This window comes from Rutidosis leptorrhynchoides, chromosome 6, assembly GCF_046630445.1.
Source record: "Rutidosis leptorrhynchoides isolate AG116_Rl617_1_P2 chromosome 6, CSIRO_AGI_Rlap_v1, whole genome shotgun sequence".
Classification (NCBI taxonomy): domain Eukaryota; kingdom Viridiplantae; phylum Streptophyta; class Magnoliopsida; order Asterales; family Asteraceae; genus Rutidosis; species Rutidosis leptorrhynchoides.
The window spans coordinates 424,329,118-424,351,896 of record NC_092338.1 but is presented as its reverse complement, the minus strand read 5'-3'; the positions used below and the strand labels follow the sequence as shown (position 1 = coordinate 424,351,896).

Genomic DNA, 22,779 nt, shown 5'->3' with positions numbered 1-22,779 from the left:
AACATGTGTTTAGTTGATTTTAAAAGTCAAGTTAGAAGGATTAACTTTATTTGCGAACAAGTTTAGAATTAACTAAACTATGTTCTAGTGATTACAAGTTTAAATCTTCGAATAAGATAGTTTTATATGTATGAATCGAATGATGTTATGAACATAATTACTATCTTAATTTTATTAGGTAAACCTACTAGAAATGAGAAAAATAGATCTAGCTTCAAAGGATCCTTGAATGGCTTGAAAGTTCTTGAAGCAGAATCATGACACGAAAACAAGTTCAAGTAAAATTTCCACTCGAAATAAGATTGTTATAGTTATAGAAATTGAATCAAAGTTTGAATATGAGTATTACCTTGTATTATAAAGATATATTACTGTAAATAAGAAAGATTTCTTGAGGTTGGATGATCACTTTACAAGATTGGAAGTAAGCTAGCAAACTTGAAAGTATTCTTGATATTATGAAACTAGAACTTATAGAATTTATGAAGAACACTTAGAACTTGAAGATAGAACTTGAGAGAGATCAATTAGATGAAGAAAATTGAAGAATGAAATTGTTTGTAGGTGTTTTTGGTTGTTGGTATATAGATTAGATATAAAGGATGTGTAATTTTGTTTACATGTAAATAAGTCATGAATGATTACTAATATTTTTGTAATTTTATGAGATATTTCATGCTAGTTGCCAAATGATGGTTCTCACATGTGTTAGGTGACTCACATGGACTGCTAAGAGCTAATCATTGGAGTGTATATACCAATAGTGCATACATCTAAAAGCCGTGTATTGTACGAGTACGAATACGGGTGCATACGAGTAGAATTGTTGATGAAACTGAACGATGATGTAAGACCCGAATATTTATTTTGTATACTTGTTTATTAAAGGCATATGAGATCGGGCTTCGTTGAATACTTATATATATTAAAATTGGAAAAGAGCTGAATCTGTCAATCTGCGCGCCGCGCAAAGCGGCCGCGCGCCGCGCAAACGCGCTGACAGAACCTATCTTGTTTTATTTATTTTAAATGAAGGGTATTTGGGTAATTTCACATGGGGCCGGATTTGTGGGCATTATCAGTTGGTTTAGATCCAACTTTGGATCATTTCACATCCATTCATCATCCTCATCCATTCTTAGAGAGAGAGGGAGGTTTAGAGAGAGATTGGAGGTTTTGGTGAAGAAGAAGCTCGAATCGTTCAAAGTCTCGGGTTTTAAAGTTGTTCCTGTCGTTCTCGGCTACGCGGTGATAGTATTGGTAAGCTCAAACTCCGAATTTCATCTATTTAATTTGATATTCAAGTTAGGGTTTTGAGTTAATTTGTTGTAATACCCTTTTAGGTGATGAAATGGGTTTAGTGATGCAAGTAATCGGGTTTATTGTTAATTGTTGGTGGATTTTGGGTTGGTGAACAAATTGGCCATGTTTAGAACTTGAAATTTAGTTTAATCACTTTAGTTAGCGATTATGGAAGTATTGGAACCCATTGGAGGTTGTTTGGTTGACTAACTTTGACTTTGGGTCAAATTAGGGTTTGGTGGTGACTATGACCCGATTGGCGATTTAATGAGGTTTATAAACTTAAAATGGATTAAGTTGAAGTATAGAACCGAGTTAAATGTGTTTTGGTGTCAAAACTTGTAAAGGATGAGATTTTGACCTTTATGGGTCAAAATTAGGGTTTAAGTGTCAAAATGGGTATGACACGTGTTTGGCACTTGTGTTCGGGTTTAATTGGCATATTAGGACCATTCTCACTTGTGTTAGTGATTATTGGTTAGTTTGGGTACGGTTTGTGCTTGGAAGTGCATTTGGGTCGAAATGGCACTAAGTGACGAATTGGGTTAATTTGTGAATCCAATCTAATTGTGTTGTGGTATTTGTGATAATGGAATAGGTATTTTCCATCGGCGAGTTGCGGTTTACTTGGAAGCTTTCTTCAAGACTTCAAGGTGAGTGATAATATCCTATATGCATATGTATGTGTAGGATGGGTGCGGGTCGGGTGAAGTGATTCTCGGTTATAGAGCTCACTTCACATATAGGTGGATTTGAAGGACTTGTGTATGAGTCCAATTGGCACGTTTGTGTGTCTTGGTTGACCATCTTTGGCGAAGTACACGTTTTTGTGCACGTTATCACACTTGGTTGTGATTTGGTTGTTATAACCCTAATGGCGAAGGGTTGATTTGGTTGTGTGGTGGATTTTATAATCCCGTGACCGTGGGTTTTAGTATTGTGAAATGAATCTCGGGTAGTGCGGATTCATGGTGACTCGGGTTGTTCGGTCACCTTATTTGAGGTAGTGAATCTCGGGTAGTGCGGATTCACGATGACTCGGGTTGTTCGGTCATCTTATGGTTGAGAAGTGAATTTCGGGTTGTGCGAATTCACAAGGCTCGGGTTGTTCGGCCAATGTTCGTGTGATTGAGGTTAAGGGGTTAACCTTGTGTATTATTATTATTGTATTATATTAATGTGTTGTTGTGTTGTAGCTAACCCTCTGGGTGTAGCTATTTGGCGATGTTTACTTTGTCGTTGGCGGACTATCTTTTGTGTTGTATCATTAGCTCGTTGCTTAGATCGTACGGTATGCTTAGTGTAGATGCTTTATACTTGGATGCTTCGGTATGCGGTATTTGTTTTGTGTGGCGTATTCATTTTATACATATATATGTATGTAGTATGTTATCATTCACTAAGCATTAGCTTACCCTCTCGTTGTTGACTCTTTTTATAGATACGATGCGGACGGTGGCTCGGGTAAGCGCGAGGACTAGAAGACTTGCATAGTTGCTTTAGTGACTTGCTTTTGGATCGTTTAGGATTGGGTAGTGTATCCCCAATCGCCATGCTCGGCTTTGTTTGTATTAAAAGTCTTTTGGTCAAATGTTGTATTTCGGTACTTAAGGTGGCAAAATGGGTCAATGTGGGACCCACTTCGTAAACTTAATTTTATTAATTAAACGTGCTAGTTTTATATATATGAATTCATGGTTAAAAGCGTTTTGGCTAAAGACATCGGGAACGGGTCAAACATTTTGGCATTTTAAGTAAAACGGGACAGCGGGCTGCCAGACAGGTTCTGCGCGCCGCGCAACCTGTTGGCGCGCCGCGCAACTGGGTCAGTCAGCAAAATTTTTTTTTTTGTTGTAAAATTTAACGGGAATTGTCGTGGTTTGGTTTGGGTTGTTACAAGTGGTATCAGAGCATGGTCTAAGGGATTTAGGTGACTTGAGATAGGTGCCTAGACTTAGACTTTTGTGTGTGCTTAATTTGTTGCGGGACTTGTAGGATTACGGGTCGGAATGGGTTTAGTTAGTGCCTTGTTTATAGGTTGACTAACGTTTATATTAGTAATGCGGATATTATTAATATGCTCTTGTGTTGTGATAGTAATTCTCGCGTGTGTTTGTACCGCGTAGAATTTTGGTTGTGTTTGTTTATATCATCGAGCGAGGCGGTCGTTGTACTAACAAGTCGATGCGGCGTGTGTGCGTAATAAGAACTTGCAGACCTTATTACGGGTGCAAATCGTGTCTAACAAGTGATGTACGACGAGTGTTTAGCAAGATGGGGTGGTGTTGTGCGTGTCGTTTTATACGTGCGTGGACTAATCGTTTTGCATTCTTTAGAATGACGACGCGAAACGAGACCGAGACGAATGACACGGAATTTAACGCTAGAGTTACGGCCGCCGTTGCGGAGCAAATGAGAGCGTTTCGAGAAGAAATGGATGGGAAGTATTCCGAATTCCAAAATAGGGGTGAAATGGAGCGTTGTCTTAAGAGCTTCATGAGGACTAGACCCCCGATGTATGATGGGAAACCGGATCCTTTGGTGAGTACGACTTGGGTTTCGGATGTCGAAGGGTGTTTTCGTACTATGGAATGCCCTCCCGAGAAAAAGACGAGACTCGCTACTAGTTTGTTGCGGGGTAGGGCGAAGGATTGGTTGGATGGCAAGATTGATCTTGTAGGTGGTGAAACGTTTATGACGTTATCGTGGGGCGAATTTAAGGAGGAATTCTTCGAGGAGTTCCGAACTTCAGCCGATTTATCGGAATTGCGTTGTGAGTTGCGAAATTTGCAACAGGGTTCTATGGACTTGAATACTTTAAAGACGACTTTTATGTCGAAGGTTCGTTTTTGCCCGGAATATTTGGGGAATGATCGTTTGTTGATGGAGGATTTCTATCGAACCTTGAATGATGACTTGAAAGGTAAGATTAGCCGGGGCTACGCGAAATCGTTTGCAGAATTATTTGCGGTGGCTAGAGGTTTCGAGTCTTATACGCGATCGAAAAAGGGCGAACCTTCAAGTGAGGGAAGGGTTGTTTCTTATGGTGCTCCGAGTAAGAGGACTAAGGGTCCGAGTGCGAGTACGAGTAAAGTGGTAAAGGGCGCGGTGGAATCTCGTGCGCCTAGATGTTTCAATTGTGGCGTTAGGGGTCACAAGTTGTGGGAATGCACGATGCCGAGAAGTGAAGGCGGAATGTGCTACTATTGTCATAAAGAGGGACATCGCAAGCCGGATTGTCCCGAGTTGGCGGCGGCGAATGCCGCAAGGAGACGTTGAGGTACGTTTCGTTTTGATAAATATGTCTTTGAATATTTATTTATGTGGCGTTTATGTTCGGACTTGTTAATTGCATAGTGATTTGCATGTTATGGTTCAGGGTGACGTTCCTAACGGAAGTACCCTATGGTGATGTTTGGTTGTTGGACGAAGGACGTAAGACTTGGTGTAACCAAGCATTCCTTAGTATTTGGGGAATGTTACTACCAAGCCACGGAAATGGTTTTGGTGTTCGACTGTTTAGCGCGTGTTCGCTTTTGGTGTTGAAGTGATGAACCATGAGGTTCGTCGGGTGATTGGAACCTTTGAGGCCGAGTGTTTAAAATCTCGATGTGTGTTGGTAATGGAGTCTTTATGACGCGACATTAGGTGCCTCTTTTATACCTACTAGCGTGGTGTCGACTCCGATTGTGTTGTGGTTACATTGTACTTAGGGTACCGGGAGAAACCCGTAGGTACATGAGTGACTAGGTGAAACTTGACAAACTAAAGCAATTGGATAATTGCGAGGGTATGGTTTGTGTAATCGTGGTACACTTTTCGTTCGAAGTGTTTAAGGATTGATTGAAATCCTTCGTGTGCTCAAGGTTAGAGCAAGGTGTGGTGATGGGTCGTGTGTACCCAATTGTTGGTAAAGTCTACCTTTGGTAGCATCGTACGGGTGTACGAGTTGTGATATAGGAACGTGTTTCCAAGTGGGGGAGTCGCACTCCTGCGCGAGGAAAGTGTTAGTGTGATATTTCGGATGATGATTTTGGTAGATCTGGAATTTTTACCGAGACCTAGTTTTGGGTCGATTCGTGGTAGAGTGCGATTTCGGATAAATTGTACTTATGGTTTGGATTGGAATCCCACCGAGGCGGTAATGTGGTAAATCTCGTTGAGAGATAATGGACGTGTTTGGTGAGCAAGGTGAAATCCTTCGGTTAAGGAAGGTGTGTGTCGGGTTCTCTTTTGGAGAATTCTTGTTCGGTACCTATGTTTGATATAGGTGGTTCTTGCTCGATTATGGTATGTAGTTGATGAAGCATGACCTTCGGGGTCCGCTGACTTCATCGTGGTATTGATGATTAATGAAGCATGACTTTCGGGGTTCGCTGACTTCATTATAGTATGGTTGCGTGATGGAGCATGATCTTTAGGGTCCGCTGACTTCATCATGGGAGTACGTGATTGATGGAGCATGATCTTTAGGGTCCGCTGACTTCGTCATGAGCGTGGTGTTGAGATCGGTGAAGCATGATCTTCGGGTCCGCTGACTTCATCCGGTATTGAGATCGGTGAAGCATGATCTTCGGGTCCGCTGACTTCATCCGATAATGAGATTGGTGGAGCATGACCTTCGGGGTCCGCTGACTTCATCAAGAGGGTTGTGTTGTGGGACGTGAATATCGGGTTGTTCGTATTCACAATATTTCGGGTAGTACGAATGTCCCTGTTGGTTGGGCTCATAGTTTGAGGTAGTGAATGTCGGGTAGTTCGGATTCACTAAGGTTCGGGTTGTACGGCCATCCTCGGTTATACTATGTGGTGGTAGTAGTGAATATCGGTTTGCGCGTATTCACGATGACTCGGGTTGTGCGGTCATTTCGTTGTGAGATATATGGATTGGGTTGGTGGATTTCGGGTTGTGCGAATTCACTAAGGTTCGGGTTGTTTCGACCATCCTCCATATGTGTTTTGGCTCGGGTTGTTTCGGCCATGTTGAGTTGTAATCTATTGGTTGTTTGATACACCAATGGTGGGGTCGTAAGGACCATGTTGTGGGAACTATCGGTCGTTTTATGCGTCGATGGTGGGGTCGTGAGGACCACGTGGTATGATTAGTGATGCGATAGCCGTGTTTCGCTCACATGTTTGTTACGGGTGTGACGATGGACGATTTCGTACACCTTGGGATTTGTGTTCCCATAGCCGCTTTGGGCGCTATCGGTTTCTAACCGTGGATTGTGTTGTTACGGTAGTTGCGTATTGGTTGTATTGCGCACTACAAGGGATGTTTAATGATTAGGTGATATCCGTAAGGATTCGTTTGGTTCGGTTTCATCGTTTCGGGTTGTTGACCTTAGGTTGAGACTTGGTTGCTTTTAGCGTTGTACTCGGTAATAGTACGCTAAGGGAGTTATATCTCGGTACGAGATTGGTTGAGTTTTCCCGATGTTAGGGAAGGGGCATGGTTGTAGTGCTCGGATTGTGGCTTTGATAAATCGCGGGTGACGATTTAGTTGTGGAAGGCGATTCGTTGGGAAAAAATTGCTTAGGAAAGTCGGATTGGACTTATGTTGAGGACCGTAAAGTGGAGTCCGTTTGGTCAAGTGATGAGGATCACGAGGACGTGATCGAGTTTAAGTGGGGGAGAGTTGTAAGACCCGAATATTTATTTTGTATACTTGTTTATTAAAGGCATATGAGATCGGGCTTCGTTGAATACTTATATATATTAAAATTGGAAAAGAGCTGAATCTGTCAATCTGCGCGCCGCGCAAAGCGGCCGCGCGCCGCGCAAACGCGCTGACAGAACCTATCTTGTTTTATTTATTTTAAATGAAGGGTATTTGGGTAATTTCACATGGGGCCGGATTTGTGGGCATTATCAGTTGGTTTAGATCCAACTTTGGATCATTTCACATCCATTCATCATCCTCATCCATTCTTAGAGAGAGAGGGAGGTTTAGAGAGAGATTGGAGGTTTTGGTGAAGAAGAAGCTCGAATCGTTCAAAGTCTCGGGTTTTAAAGTTGTTCCTGTCGTTCTCGGCTACGCGGTGATAGTATTGGTAAGCTCAAACTCCGAATTTCATCTATTTAATTTGATATTCAAGTTAGGGTTTTGAGTTAATTTGTTGTAATACCCTTTTAGGTGATGAAATGGGTTTAGTGATGCAAGTAATCGGGTTTATTGTTAATTGTTGGTGGATTTTGGGTTGGTGAACAAATTGGCCATGTTTAGAACTTGAAATTTAGTTTAATCACTTTAGTTAGCGATTATGGAAGTATTGGAACCCATTGGAGGTTGTTTGGTTGACTAACTTTGACTTTGGGTCAAATTAGGGTTTGGTGGTGACTATGACCCGATTGGCGATTTAATGAGGTTTATAAACTTAAAATGGATTAAGTTGAAGTATAGAACCGAGTTAAATGTGTTTTGGTGTCAAAACTTGTAAAGGATGAGATTTTGACCTTTATGGGTCAAAATTAGGGTTTAAGTGTCAAAATGGGTATGACACGTGTTTGGCACTTGTGTTCGGGTTTAATTGGCATATTAGGACCATTCTCACTTGTGTTAGTGATTATTGGTTAGTTTGGGTACGGTTTGTGCTTGGAAGTGCATTTGGGTCGAAATGGCACTAAGTGACGAATTGGGTTAATTTGTGAATCCAATCTAATTGTGTTGTGGTATTTGTGATAATGGAATAGGTATTTTCCATCGGCGAGTTGCGGTTTACTTGGAAGCTTTCTTCAAGACTTCAAGGTGAGTGATAATATCCTATATGCATATGTATGTGAAGGATGGGTGCGGGTCGGGTGAAGTGATTCTCGGTTATAGAGCTCACTTCACATATAGGTGGATTTGAAGGACTTGTGTATGAGTCCAATTGGCACGTTTGTGTGTCTTGGTTGACCATCTTTGGCGAAGTACACGTTTGTGTGCACGTTATCACACTTGGTTGTGATTTGGTTGTTATAACCCTAATGGCGAAGGGTTGATTTGGTTGTGTGGTGGATTTTATAATCCCGTGACCGTGGGTTTTAGTATTGTGAAATGAATCTCGGGTAGTGCGGATTCATGGTGACTCGGGTTGTTCGGTCACCTTATTTGAGGTAGTGAATCTCGGGTAGTGCGGATTCACGATGACTCGGGTTGTTCGGTCATCTTATGGTTGAGAAGTGAATTTCGGGTTGTGCGAATTCACAAGGCTCGGGTTGTTCGGCCAATGTTCGTGTGATTGAGGTTAAGGGGTTAACCTTGTGTATTATTATTATTGTATTATATTAATGTGTTGTTGTGTTGTAGCTAACCCTCCGGGTGTAGCTATTTGGCGATGTTTACTTTGTCGTTGGCGGACTATCTTTTGTGTTGTATCATTAGCTCGTTGCTTAGATCGTACGGTATGCTTAGTGTAGATGCTTTATACTTGGATGCTTCGGTATGCGGTATTTGTTTTGTGTGGCGTATTCATTTTATACATATATATGTATGTAGTATGTTATCATTCACTAAGCATTAGCTTACCCTCTCGTTGTTGACTCTTTTTATAGATACGATGCGGACGGTGGCTCGGGTAAGCGCGAGGACTAGAAGACTTGCATAGTTGCTTTAGTGACTTGCTTTTGGATCGTTTAGGATTGGGTAGTGTATCCCCAATCGCCATGCTCGGCTTTGTTTGTATTAAAAGTCTTTTGGTCAAATGTTGTATTTCGGTACTTAAGGTGGCAAAATGGGTCAATGTGGGACCCACTTCGTAAACTTAATTTTATTAATTAAACGTGCTAGTTTTATATATATGAATTCATGGTTAAAAGCGTTTTGGCTAAAGACATCGGGAACGGGTCAAACATTTTGGCATTTTAAGTAAAACGGGACAGCGGGCTGCCAGACAGGTTCTGCGCGCCGCGCAACCTGTTGGCGCGCCGCGCAACTGGGTCAGTCAGCAAAATTTTTTTTTTTGTTGTAAAATTTAACGGGAATTGTCGTGGTTTGGTTTGGGTTGTTACAGATGATGTAATTGTAAGAATTTTTGTTAAGTAGAAGTATTTTGATAAGTGTCTTGAAGTCTTTCAAAAGTGTAATAATACATATTAAAACACTACATGTATATACATTTTAACTGAGGCGTTAAGTCATCGTTAGTCGTTACATGTAAATGTTGTTTTGAAACCTTTAGGTTAACGATCTTGTTAAATGTTGTTAACCCATTATTTATTATATCTAAAGAGATGTTAAATTATTACATTATCATGATATTTTGATATATTAATATATCTTAGTATGATATATATACAGTTAAATGTTGTTACAATGATAATCGTTACATATATGTCTCGTTTCGAAATCATTAAGTTAGCAGTCTTGTTTTTACATATGTAGTTCATTATTAATACACTTAATGACATGTTTACTTATCATTTATCATGATTAAACATAGTGTATCAATATCTTAATATGATTCATATGTATTTAGTAAGACGTTGTTATAACGATAATCGTTATATATATCGTTTCGAGTTTCTTAATTCAATAAACTCAATTTTATGTATATAACTCATTGTTAAAATACCTAATGAGATACCTACTTATCATAATATCATGTTAACTATATATATAATCATATATATGTCATCATATAGTTTTTACAAGTTTTAACGTTCGTGAATCACCGGTCAACTTGGGTGGTCAATTGTCTATATAAAACCTATTTCAATTAATCAAGTCTTAACAAGTTTGATTGCTTAACATGTTGGAAACACTTAATCATGTAAATAACAATTTCATTTAATATATATAAACATGGAAAAGTTCGGGTCACTACATTATCTCAGCCGCATATATAACTAATTCAGGATTCAACATAACCTAACTAAAGGCAATATCAAAAGTACAAACATGCATAATCCTATATACTCGAGCACTAGTCAGGAATACACTATTAGTATGTAAAAGTTAAATTATGAGTACTCACGTATCAATATTGAGATTCAATATTGCAGGAAAGGTACGTAAACACAACGGAGACGATAAGCACTAGATTGACCTCACGAGCATACCCATGAACCGAGCATACACATGAACCATACCCATCACCTCCATAGCTATAACCCAATATTTCCTTAGCCCTATCCTACTCGAAAACTCATTTTGAAATCATGCGAGCAAAACCTCGTCGTAGTATTTTATGTATAATACTACTAGTAACACTACCTAATAATACTAATACTAATACTAATAATAATAATAAGATTAATAATAATATTAATCTTTAATAATGATAATAATAATATTTTTAATATATATATTTATGTGTGCATACGGAGTAATATGGATGAGTGAATGAAACTGAACGAAATCGAGCTTAATTTATGGACGTGTCCAGCCACTGACCCCCATGCGATCGCATGGGGTCTAAGGCTTATTATCATGCACTCGCATGACCTTAACAGCCAGCTGTTATCCATTACTCCCAAGGCTGCCGACACTTATTAATAATAATTATAATTTTAATAATTAATAATCTAATTAATTATATAATATATAATATTTACGTACATGGTAAAAATGTAATTTTTACTCAAATGACATGTACGTTGTCACCCGACTCATGTCCTAGTTCCGGTTTCTCGAATGATCTTTCGTACGTTTAAGAAACTAGCCCTTTACGTTTCGTGACTCGTACCTTTATCAAAATTTAGACTTAATCATTGATAAATTATTTTATGAAAAATGTAGCTTATATAATTGAGTGTTGTGGTCATTTGCTTCTATAAATCGGCGGCTCGTTGTTTATCAAAATATATTATTTTAAATCGGGACGTTTTATGACTAAGTTAATATATATATATATATATATATATATATATATATATATATATATATATATATATATATATATATATATATATATATATATATATATATATATATTCATTTAGAAATATAAATATTTACTTACTAATATAACATTTTAGTTTTTCAAAACCATTTATATTTCAAAGTTCATTCTTTCGTTTAGAAAATATTATAACACGTAGCGTTTTTATTTTAAAACTTAAATAGATACAATTCATTTATGTATTAACGTTTTAAATATCAATCGCATCACTAAGCGAGGGTTACTATTACGTACTTAACTAATTTGAAAACATATGTTTTTAATGAACATGTTTTTAAATACAAGTTGCAAGTTATTTATATAATTAACAACCAATAGTTCAACTTACGTTTATTTAATCAAAGACAATTTAATTAATCAAGTTCTATTATATTGAAAAACGTTTTCGTATACTTGTAACTAAATCAATTGATTATTATGAAATTTAGTCTTCCACAACTTTTGTCTAATCCTTGTTAATGACACTTTTGTTCTTACTTGTAAATCACTTTACCATTTTCCGAATATGGTTAAAAGGAATAGATTTTCTCAAATCATAGTGGACCTCCCAACAAAGACTTGTAATCATAATTCAATGTATCTGATAATTCAATCATTTGATCTTATCTTCTAATTCCATCGATAAACATTTTGAAACATATACAATCATGTAAAGTATTAAATCTAATATTTTGTTTACGTTTTAAGTTATAATATATATATATATATATATATATATATATATATATATATATATATATATATATATATATATATATATATATATATATATATATATATATATATATATATATATATATACACACACACACATACATATATAATTATATTCGTTTAATGGTTCGTGAATCGTTGGAACTTGGTCGAGGTTTAAATGAATGTATGGACACAATTTAAAATTCTTGAGATTCAACTTAACAAACTTTGCTTATCGTGTCGGGAATATATAAAGATTAAAGTTTAAATTTGGTCGGAAATTTTCGGGTTGTCACATTTCGTTGCATTCATATTTTCGCGGTGTTGTAATTTGGTTGATCCGTAAGTTCTTTGGATCACCTATGATACTCATGTACGTATAATTTTCGTGTGTGTATACAAAATCTTACTTGTTTTTCAAAAAAATAAATAATAATAATAAAAATAATTTCAACACACTAATCGATCCCTTCGCAAGCTTTGATTAGCAACCAGTCTATCATCACACAAGCTTGGATTAGCTAACCACACATTCCTGTCGAATTAGTCTCTCTTGATTTATTTGTAACCGGTCGAAACTCAATATTTGAATTTCATTTAAAACCATTAGACTAGACGAACTTTTCTTTTGAAACACCATATCGTTTTCGATTTTAAAAATTGTGTAGCAAGTAACCCATTGAACCGCTTGCTAAATATGTGGGGTCCTATCGCTAAGTTTAGTTGTGTCATACACATTTGAAATGTATTAAAAAAATCTGAACTGGACATCAATGATTATAACCTAAGTTTGTCATTGTTTTAAGTACTACAGTACAATTTTTGGTGTCAATTATCACCCCACTAGTTTGCAATTGCTTTAAACGAATGAACATTTCAACACGAGATCAGGATACCAACGATGTTAAGCCAAGTTAATCTTTCAGAATGACAATATGACATGTCTTACTTGATCAGTCTTTTCAAATATTTATTGAAAAAATAATTCTTGTCTAACATTATACTATTCATGATTTATGCCTACTTGAAAATTAATAATACCTCAAAACCACCCACATATTTGCATTCAACATCCATAAGTCCTTCACCCTAGCATAAAGATGAACAATCTAAAAATTTGAGCTTAAGAACACCAATGATCGAATGTTACAGAATTTCATTATTAATATACTCGTCTTTGACCATTACCTCCCTTTCCTTCAACAAATCCAACAAAGATTTTGAACGGATAGTGATATATACAACAAAAGTTTTGATAAATCACTCATATTATACGTTACTTGTTTTTATAGTACAACCTGTTAGTACAAAATTAGCGAATTTATCATTTATCATTACCCTTTTAAAAAGTAGGCTATAGACTGCTGGCAGCCCAAATCCACTTGTCCACCCATTTCATTTGGACTGTTTCTAACCGTAGCGGTGACATCAAAGTCAAATGATATACTTTTTGGTGATGTGACAAGATAAAGAGATGAAGTTAAATAAAGGGGAGTGTCAAATTTAAGGGTTAAATTTGTGAATGGGTGATGTGGTAAAATGTTATTGGTAGTTGGGTATAAAATATATTAATTAATAATATATAAAAATATTCGAAAAAATCTGATTGGCTGAAACACATTTGACACACCCGTCACATTCTCGACTGACGGCCCGGGCGTCAAATTTTGACGCCACGTTAGGGGTAGGGATGACAATGGTCACCCGATCCGGTGGATATCCACCCGATTTATCCGCTTTGTAATGGATATGGATGAACTTAAATGGATATGGATACGAATATGGATGAACCTAAATGGATATGGATATGGACATGGATGAAAAGTTTCATCCATGGATATAGATATATAGATATATATTTAAAATTTTTACTATTACAACTCGAAATACATATACAACTACATAAATATAGATATATGCTTACATATTTACCATTACAAGTTTATGTACCGTTAGATTTACATTTTGCTTTCAACCCTATAATGAAATAATTATAATATACAACAATAAAATACGTAAATCTAACAAAATAAACTTACAATTTCATATTTAAAATTTTTCATAATCTATGTTTTATAGTAAATTTAATAAATTTTGTTATATCTTCGACAAAGATTACATATTATTATGGATGGATTTTAATTAAGTCATTTTATATTTATATTTGCTATACTACGTTTTTATTTTAATCGCATATTAGAAAATAATATAACATTTTTATAATATCTAATGGATATCCATTAACCCGCTTAATCCACTGGATATGGATATGGGTGGATGACTTGAAACTAAATGGATATGGATATGAATATGGATGAGCAAAAATTAAATGGATATAGATATGTATACGGCATCACCCGATCCATTGTCATCCCTAGTTAGGGGCGTCAAGGGCGTCAAAGATGTTGCCAAGTGGGATGACGGGAGAATTTTGATGCCGGGTTAAAAACAGTCTTAGCCATCTCTGTTCTGTACTTCAACTTGGTAAAGGATCAAAGGCAACCATTCTTGAAAATGACGTGTAATATTCAAGATTGACAGCCAGTCCGGTGCAAAATAATGCTACTGATGGGTCCGAAAAAAGTATATTTTTTTATTGATTCTTATTCTAAAGAGAAAGAATTACTCATAAAAGCAAAATTTAATCTTTGATGCTTCTTTGTACTTCAATTTTCATTCACTGATTCAAATCAAAATCAAAATCAAACTTGTGGACCTCTTTCTTATATCCATCAATTCTATTAAATTCCCAATTCCAAATTTCCAATGGTTTCATCCACCAATTCATTCTTCACCTTCCCCCAATTCTCTTCATTCTTCTTCGCCAAAACCCTAATCACAAATCTTGAAAATGTCCCTCACAATTAAACTAAAAATCACTCCCTTTAATTCACATTTCAATTGCAAACCCCAAACACATAAAAAGTTCACATTTTTATCATTACCCATATACCATTTTAACAAATTAACCACTAAATTGGTTGTGGGTCATACCAAAACGATGTCGTCTCATGTGATCAAGAGCTCACTGATTGACCCAGATGGTGGGGTTCTTGTTGATCTGATTGTGTCAGAAAATGAAAGGGAATTAAAGTGTATTGAAGCTGAACAAATGGTGAAAGTGAAATTAACAAAAATTGATTTGGAATGGGTTCATGTTGTTAGTGAAGGTTGGGCTAGTCCATTAAAGGGTTTCATGAGAGAAGATGAGTATCTGCAAAGTTTGCATTTTAATTCAATAAGATTGAAAATTGGGAATGGGAATGATAGTATAGTTAATATGTCATTACCTATTGTTTTGGCTATTGATGATGAGACTAAAGAGAAAATTGGTACTGCTAATGACGTGGCTTTAGTTGGCCCTGATAATAAGACAGTTGCTATTCTAAGAAGGTTTGTTTCTTTCTTAATTGCTACTTGATTCTGTTTAATCATTTTTTTATGATTAAGAGTTAAATAAAATAATTGGACTTTGAGAAAATACATTTCTAAGGGGCTGTTGTCAATTGTGATTGCTGTACATTAATCAATTAATTTAGATGGTGATTGCTTATTTTCATACCGAACATTCCAAATGCTCATTTTAGACTGTTTATTTGCTTATTTTAGAAGGCATTAGTGCTTATAAAAATGTTCATTAGTTTGAGATGTGATATGTAATTTTCTATTAACTAATATCTGTAACCTGAAAATGCAAGTTTGTCATTATAATTGTACTTAATAAATGTGTTTTAATATGTTGAATTGAAAGTATAGTTCACATACTTACATCATTACATGTATGTCTTATTTTGCTGTCAGTATTGAGATATACAAGCATAACAAGGAAGAAAGGATTGCAAGAACATGGGGAACGATAGCTCCGGGACTACCCTACGTTGAAGAAGCAATAACGCCAGCTGGCAATTGGCTCATCGGTGGAGATTTAGAAGTATTATCTCCTATTAAATACAACGATGGTCTTGATAATTACAGGTTGTCTCCCAAGCAACTTCGTGAAGAATTTGATCGTCGACAAGCGGATGCGGTTTTTGCTTTCCAATTAAGGAATCCTGTGCATAATGGGCATGCTTTGTTGATGAACGATACACGTAGAAGACTTTTAGATATGGGTTACAAGAATCCAATTTTGTTGCTTCATCCTTTAGGTGGTTACACAAAAGCCGATGATGTGCCATTAGATGTTCGCATGGAACAACATAGCAAGGTAATCTTTACGCTTTAGCTTCTTTTTATCAATATAAAAAAATGATGACCGTTTGATGATTAAAGGGATTATTTGATCGAAGTTTTGAAAGTGATGCTTAATACTAAGGTGCTGTTTGTTTTTAAGATGTTTTGTGTAGAGAAGAGGTGGCCTAAAAGTCTGTATGTTGAATAGTGAAGACTTTGTTTTTATGTCTTCAAAATAACTTAATCTTGTTTGCAACACTAAGAAGCATATATCTAATTCCGCGAGTTTGCACACAGAATAAGATATTATTTTATCTTATCTCTTCAGAAACATACGTAAACATGTCTGCAGGCGCACAAACATAAGACATAATTAGATCTGTAGACTGAAAAACAAACAACACCTAAGAATAGAGTTGATGACTCATCTTTAATGAAACAGACGGTCAAAAAATAACATTTGGTGATGTCTGAATTTGTAGTAAAATTTAGACGATTAAATGCTCCAAGCTTACAGAATTTAATAGAATGTCCAAAAATGGTATTTTAATACTGTAGTAATAAGACACTATGAAATGGAACTATAATTATTTGGGTTTTGATTGTTGTTATTAAAGGTAAGAACTTATATTTTATTTGCAATATTTTAAAGAAAGTGAGTTTTTTTTTCCCGCAGGTCTTAGAAGATGGAGTACTTGACCCCGAGACTACCATCGTGTCTATATTTCCATCGCCTATGCATTATGCGGGCCCAACCGAAGTACAGTGGCATGCTAAAGCACGAATAAATGCTGGTGCGAATTTCTACATTGTGGGTCGTGATCCAGCTGGAATGGGTCATCCTACTGAGAAACGAGACCTTTATGATCCCGATCATGGTAAAAAGGTTTTAAGCATGGCTCCTGGATTAGAGAAGTTGAATATTTTGCCATTCAGGGTACGTCTTCATATCTTTTTCTTGTTGAATTGTAAAAAGGTGGCAAAATGGGCGGGCGGGTTGACCTAAAATGTCTTGTTCTAAGCATCCGTGTTAACTTTTAATTTACTAATTACTATTGCAGGTTGCAGCATATGACACAATAGCTAAAAAGATGGATTTTTTCGACCCTTCACGCGCTAAAGATTTTCTTTTTATCTCTGGGACTAAGGTATGTAGTTAACACTCTTAGTTTTAACTTCATTCAATTAATATTATTTTACATAATTCAGCAATTAGCATGAAAGGAAACTTACGTAATGCTGTTTTCTGATCATTGGGATATGCATTTGGGTTTGTTGAAAATAATTTGTTGAATAAACGAATCAATGGTTGATTTGAGAAGACAGACAATTATGACATCATCATCATCGAAATTAATTGTTGAAATTTGTAGCTATAGTTATAATAAACTATTTAAAAGATCAAGATTGAATCTTTTTGACACATAATTATGACTTTCCTTTTATATATAAGAGGAGAGGATAATTGTTTCTGCAACACATTAAATTATAAATTTAATCTTATAGTATTATCATGTCTTGACATCTTTTAGTTCATTTGTTTATGCATAGCATCCATTATTTGTTTCTGCAACACATTTTGATGCAACTTTTATAAACTTGATTACAGATGCGAACATTTGCAAGAACAGGGGAGAGTCCGCCAAATGGTTTTATGTGTCCAGGTGGATGGGACGTTCTTGTCAAATATTACGCGAGCTTACAAGTCGAAGAGGCTACACCAGCTTCTGTATCTGCTTAAAATCAAGAAATATATTTTATTTTATTTATTATTTTATTATTAAGTTATAAAAGAGCCAAAAAATTACTCTAATTCAGCTATTTAGTATGAGAGGTTTTTTTTAAGTAGCGTGATAAATGTCTTTAGGTCTCCTGTGACCAGGTTGTATTAGTTTGTTTTCAAAATTTGTCCTTCTGATAATTCAAATACTCGAACCAAAAATATTTGAAAAGTCGAATTTGTGATAAATATATTCGTATTAGATTCAAATAGACATCACTGCCCACATTACATGCAAAAACAAAAATGGAAAATCTTTCCTCATCATCGATTTTTTTTTATTCGCATAAGAAATCTCACTAGCGACAACCACTCACATTGGATTCTAACTAGCAAGTAAAATCTCTGGGTGACCAGTCACCCGAGCGACGATTTAATATGGATAAATTGAAATATTGAATAATGTTAACCAAATCTACCATACCACTATTTATATCCAACAAGATTTTTTTTAACCCATTCAGCATATTCTTGGAAAGGTTAAAAAGATCGTCCTCGACACAACACTATACCCACTTTGTCAAAGCAACGTTGGAACAGTCGAGCACATTTTAGTTAACTGTTCAGCAGCTCAAAACATTTGGCATCTTCTTTTAAATGGTGGAACGCACAACAACACACGATTACAAGCATTGAGGACGCCTTCACGAACAATCAAACACTGGCCACAACGACTACCGGGAAAATCATCTGGCAAGCTACTAAGTAGATTTGCGGTTATACCATTTGGAAGTCTAGAAATGCCAAAGTATTTAGAAATGAGGAAATGGTTCTCCAACATGATTCTCTCCGAAATTCAACTCTCAAGTTTCAATTGGATATCAAAAAGGTTAAAAAGATCGTCGTTAAGTTGACATCAATGACTAATAAACCCCGGATTCTAGCCTCGGCAACATGCCAACGTACCGGTATTGGTTGAAACGGCCCTTCGACGCTGACTACTGCTCAACATCTTTTTCTCTATTTCTGTTAATATGTTAATACCGTAATGTATATACCGTTATTGTATAAACATCACATTCTGGGCTTACTGTGTTGGGCTTTCTCCAAAGGCCCATGTAATTTTGTATCTCATTATATCATTAAAAGTTCTCCTAGCTTTTAAAAAAAAAAGAAAAGAAAAAACATATTCTTGGTATTTTGGTAACTATAACCTCTATAAATGTAACTAAACATACCAAATATATCAATTCAAGTAAGACCTTATTTAATGCAGCATGATGGAGCCAAAATCACCACCATCACGCCCCCATCACGCCACTATGGGGCGTGATGGAGGAAAAAAAAACCTCAGGCGTGATGTGTCCATCACATGGGGGTGATGAGGTTTTAAGCCAATCAATTTTTTTTTCTTTTTATTTTATAAATACCCCCATTTATTATACAAAAATTGGAACCAAATAACTCATCACATAACCATCACCCCATTCCACTACAAACTCCATCACGCATCACCTTTATCACATCAGCACTATACCCCACAAAAACCTCAAAAAAAAAACCCATCACCCCCATCACCCCCATCACCCATAAATAAGGTCTAACTGGAATCGAATCCAGGGACCATTTGTTCCTGTCCTAAAGTTGGCGAAATCAGTATTGCTCTCTGTCAGCAAGTGGGTTGACATTCATGGCCTAATTCACTTTAACAAATGTCTTAATTTGACGTATTTGATTTGATTCTAGAAAAACATAACGACTTTTCTAAAGCGTCGATTATATCTAATCCTCACCTCTTCGTTTTAGTGGTTGAACGACATTCTATTTGCCTCGTATATGATTAGAAAATCAGATATTTTTTTTAAGTTGAACTTTCTTTTTTCCTTGGTTAAAGTCTAGATGTGGTAAAGTTCTTGGAATGTTTGGCTTACCGAAAGTTTAAAACTTTCTTTTGTTTTAACTCCTTGTTTTTTAATGGCAAACACGCTTTAACACCTTGTTAATTAGTTACTTTATAGTTTATTCTAATATAATCTACCGTTTAAAAGATACGAAAAAAGATTAGTGTTTATATAATGTTTCACTTGTTATAATATATAAATATATATATATATATATAAATGGATAGTCAATTATTAATACACAAAAGTAATATTATTGTATTACCTAAACTTGTGATATTTTTGCTATAAATAACCATGAATGCAAGCATTAAACTTGCACCATTTCTCACACTTACAAAGTGTTTCTTTCTTTCTCTCCATTATCATCTTTGTTCTTACACTTCATTATTAGTATTCTTAATCAAGAATCAAATCACTAAAGGTAGTTATAAGCCTACTGAATTATAACATCAAGAATCAAACCACTAAAGGTAGTTATAAGCCTACTGAATTATAACACGTTATCAGCACGATAATCTTAATACTAATTATGGTTGGCTCTGCCACCTAAATGATATATGGTCGGTTATACCACCTGAATAATATATGGTCGACACTGTCGTCTAATTATCATTTATGTTACTAACATTTATATTTCAATTATCTAACATTTATATGGCCGACACTGTCGCCTAATTATCATTTATGTTACTAACATTTAAATTTCTATTATCTAACATTTATATGGCCGACACTGTCGCCTAATTATCATTTATGTTTACTAATATTTATATTTATGTTATATAACATTTATTAATGATTGCTTACATATGGTCGACACTGTCACCTACTTATCATTTATGTTATATTAAATTTATGTTTAATGTTTATATACTTATGAATATAAAGTGACTATAATTTATCATGTTGTTTGTTTTAATAGAAAATGTCGAATCTGGAAAAGTTTAAATTTACTCCTTTAGAATCAACTGGAAACAACTACATGCCATGGGTTATAAAAGTAAAAATGCATCTTAAATCAATGGGCATTCTTGAAGCCATAAATGAAAACAACACTTGTTCTGAAAAAGAACAAGCAACGGCATGTTGCTTTATTCATCAACATATTGACGAATGCTTACAAAATAATTATGCGACTGTAGAAGATCCCCATGTTTTATGGGAAGGTCTCAAAAGCAGATTCAATAATCAAAGAAAAATTTTACTTCCAGCTGCTATGGAACAATGGAGAACATTAAGGTTCCAAGACTTTAAGAAAGTAAATGAATATAGCTCATCTCTGTATAATACATGTTCACAACTTAAATTCTGTGGACATGAAATAAGTGATGCAGACATGATGGAGAAAACTTTCTCCACAATGAATGCTGCAAACATCAAAGTGCAAAGAAATTTGAGAATGCTAAAGTTCAAAACATATCCTGAACTTAATTCATATCTCTTAGTTGCAGAGCAAAATGATGAGCTATTAATGAAAAATCAGCAATCCCGTCCTACTGGTACACTTGCAATCCCTGAAGCAAATACTGCAAATAATTATAAACAGGGACAAGGACGCGGGCAAGGTCGTGGTTATAATAACCATCACCATCATCATGCCAAAAGCCATAACTATGGTAGAAACCATCCTTATGGTAATGGTAATGGGCGAGGACGTGGTCGTGGTCGTGGCCGTGGTGGTCAAAGAAATAATAATCACGAAAATATAAATATCAACCACAAAACAAGCCCACTAAACAAGATGTTGAAGAAAATTCTTCTAAAAATTCTGAAGAATCTTGCTACAGATGTGGTAGAATGGGTCACTGGGCTAATACTTGCCGAACATCTAAACATCTTGTTAAGATGTATCAAGATTCGCTGAAAGATAAAGAAAAGGAAGTAAACTTTGTGGATAACGTCGATCCAACAGTCACTGAGAAACCATCTGATTTATATGAAGATTTCTTGAATGTTTAAGTTGTGTGTCTTTCGAAAAATAAACGATTTAATATCGTCTGTCTTTGTCATTATGTTTGCTAAATGTTTCAGTACTATCTATTTGCGTGTAAAATATTGTGTAATATTAATGTACTCACTATTTATTTCTTATATATGAAGTTCAATATGAATTTTGCTGGAATACAACATCAATCAAGTGGTGAAGATCTCTGTATAGCAGACAGTGGAACTACACACACTATACTTAAATTCGAGAAATATTTTATTGATCTAAAACCAACGGAAGGAACTATACATACAATATCAGGACCTGCTAACTTGATAAAAGGGATAGGAAAGGCAAATTTTATACTACCAAATGGTACAAAATTTTTAATAAATGATGCCTTATTTTCTCCCAAGTCAAGCAGAAATTTATTGAGTTTCTCCGACATATACCTTAACGGGTATGATTATCAGTCAGTGACAACAGAAAATGAGAAATATTTAAGTATCACTGACAAGAGTCATGTGGTTAAAAAACTGCCAAGACTTAGTTCTGGATTACATTATACACATATAAATGTACCAGAAATACATATGGTAGTTAACGAAAAATATATTGATCCTGATGTATTCAGTTTATGGCATAACAGATTAGGCCATCCAGGATCAACAATGATGAAAAGGATTATTGAATGTACTCATGGACATCCACTAAAGGATAGAAAAATCCATCATGATACAATGGTTCCATGTACATCTTGCTCTCTTGGAAAATTGATAACTAGACCCTCACCACTTAAGGTTGAGAAATGTTTCTTGAAAGAATTCAAGGTGATATATGTGGACCAATTCATCCACCATGTGGACCATTTAGATATTTCATGGTTCTAATAGACGCATCTAGCAGATGGTCTCATATTTCTCTGTTATCAAGCCTTAATGTGGCATTTGCAAAATTTCTTGTCCAAATTATTAAATTGAGAGCTCATTTTCCTGATTACACCATTAAAAGGGTGAGACTTGATAATGCTGGTGAATTTACATCTCAAGCATTTAATGACTATTGCATGTCTATAGGAATTGTTGTTGAACATTCTGTTGCTCATGTGCATACACAAAATGGTTTAGCCGAGTCATTGATTAAACGTTTACAGTTAATCGCTAGACCATTGA

The 22,779-nt window shown here is 35.6% G+C and overlaps 1 protein-coding gene across 1 annotated transcript; it reads left to right on the top strand.

The window, feature by feature from the left end:
• The first annotated feature begins 14,426 nt into the window (after positions 1-14,426).
• On the top strand, positions 14,427-17,987 carry LOC139852060 (ATP sulfurylase 2-like). The gene is made up of 5 exons (XM_071841278.1): positions 14,427-15,276; positions 15,685-16,090; positions 16,733-16,993; positions 17,118-17,204; positions 17,666-17,987. Exons 1-5 carry the CDS (start codon positions 14,735-14,737, stop codon positions 17,795-17,797), a joined length of 1,428 nt encoding a protein of 475 aa, XP_071697379.1. The 5' UTR covers positions 14,427-14,734; the 3' UTR covers positions 17,798-17,987.
• Positions 17,988-22,779: the final 4,792 nt, after the last annotated feature.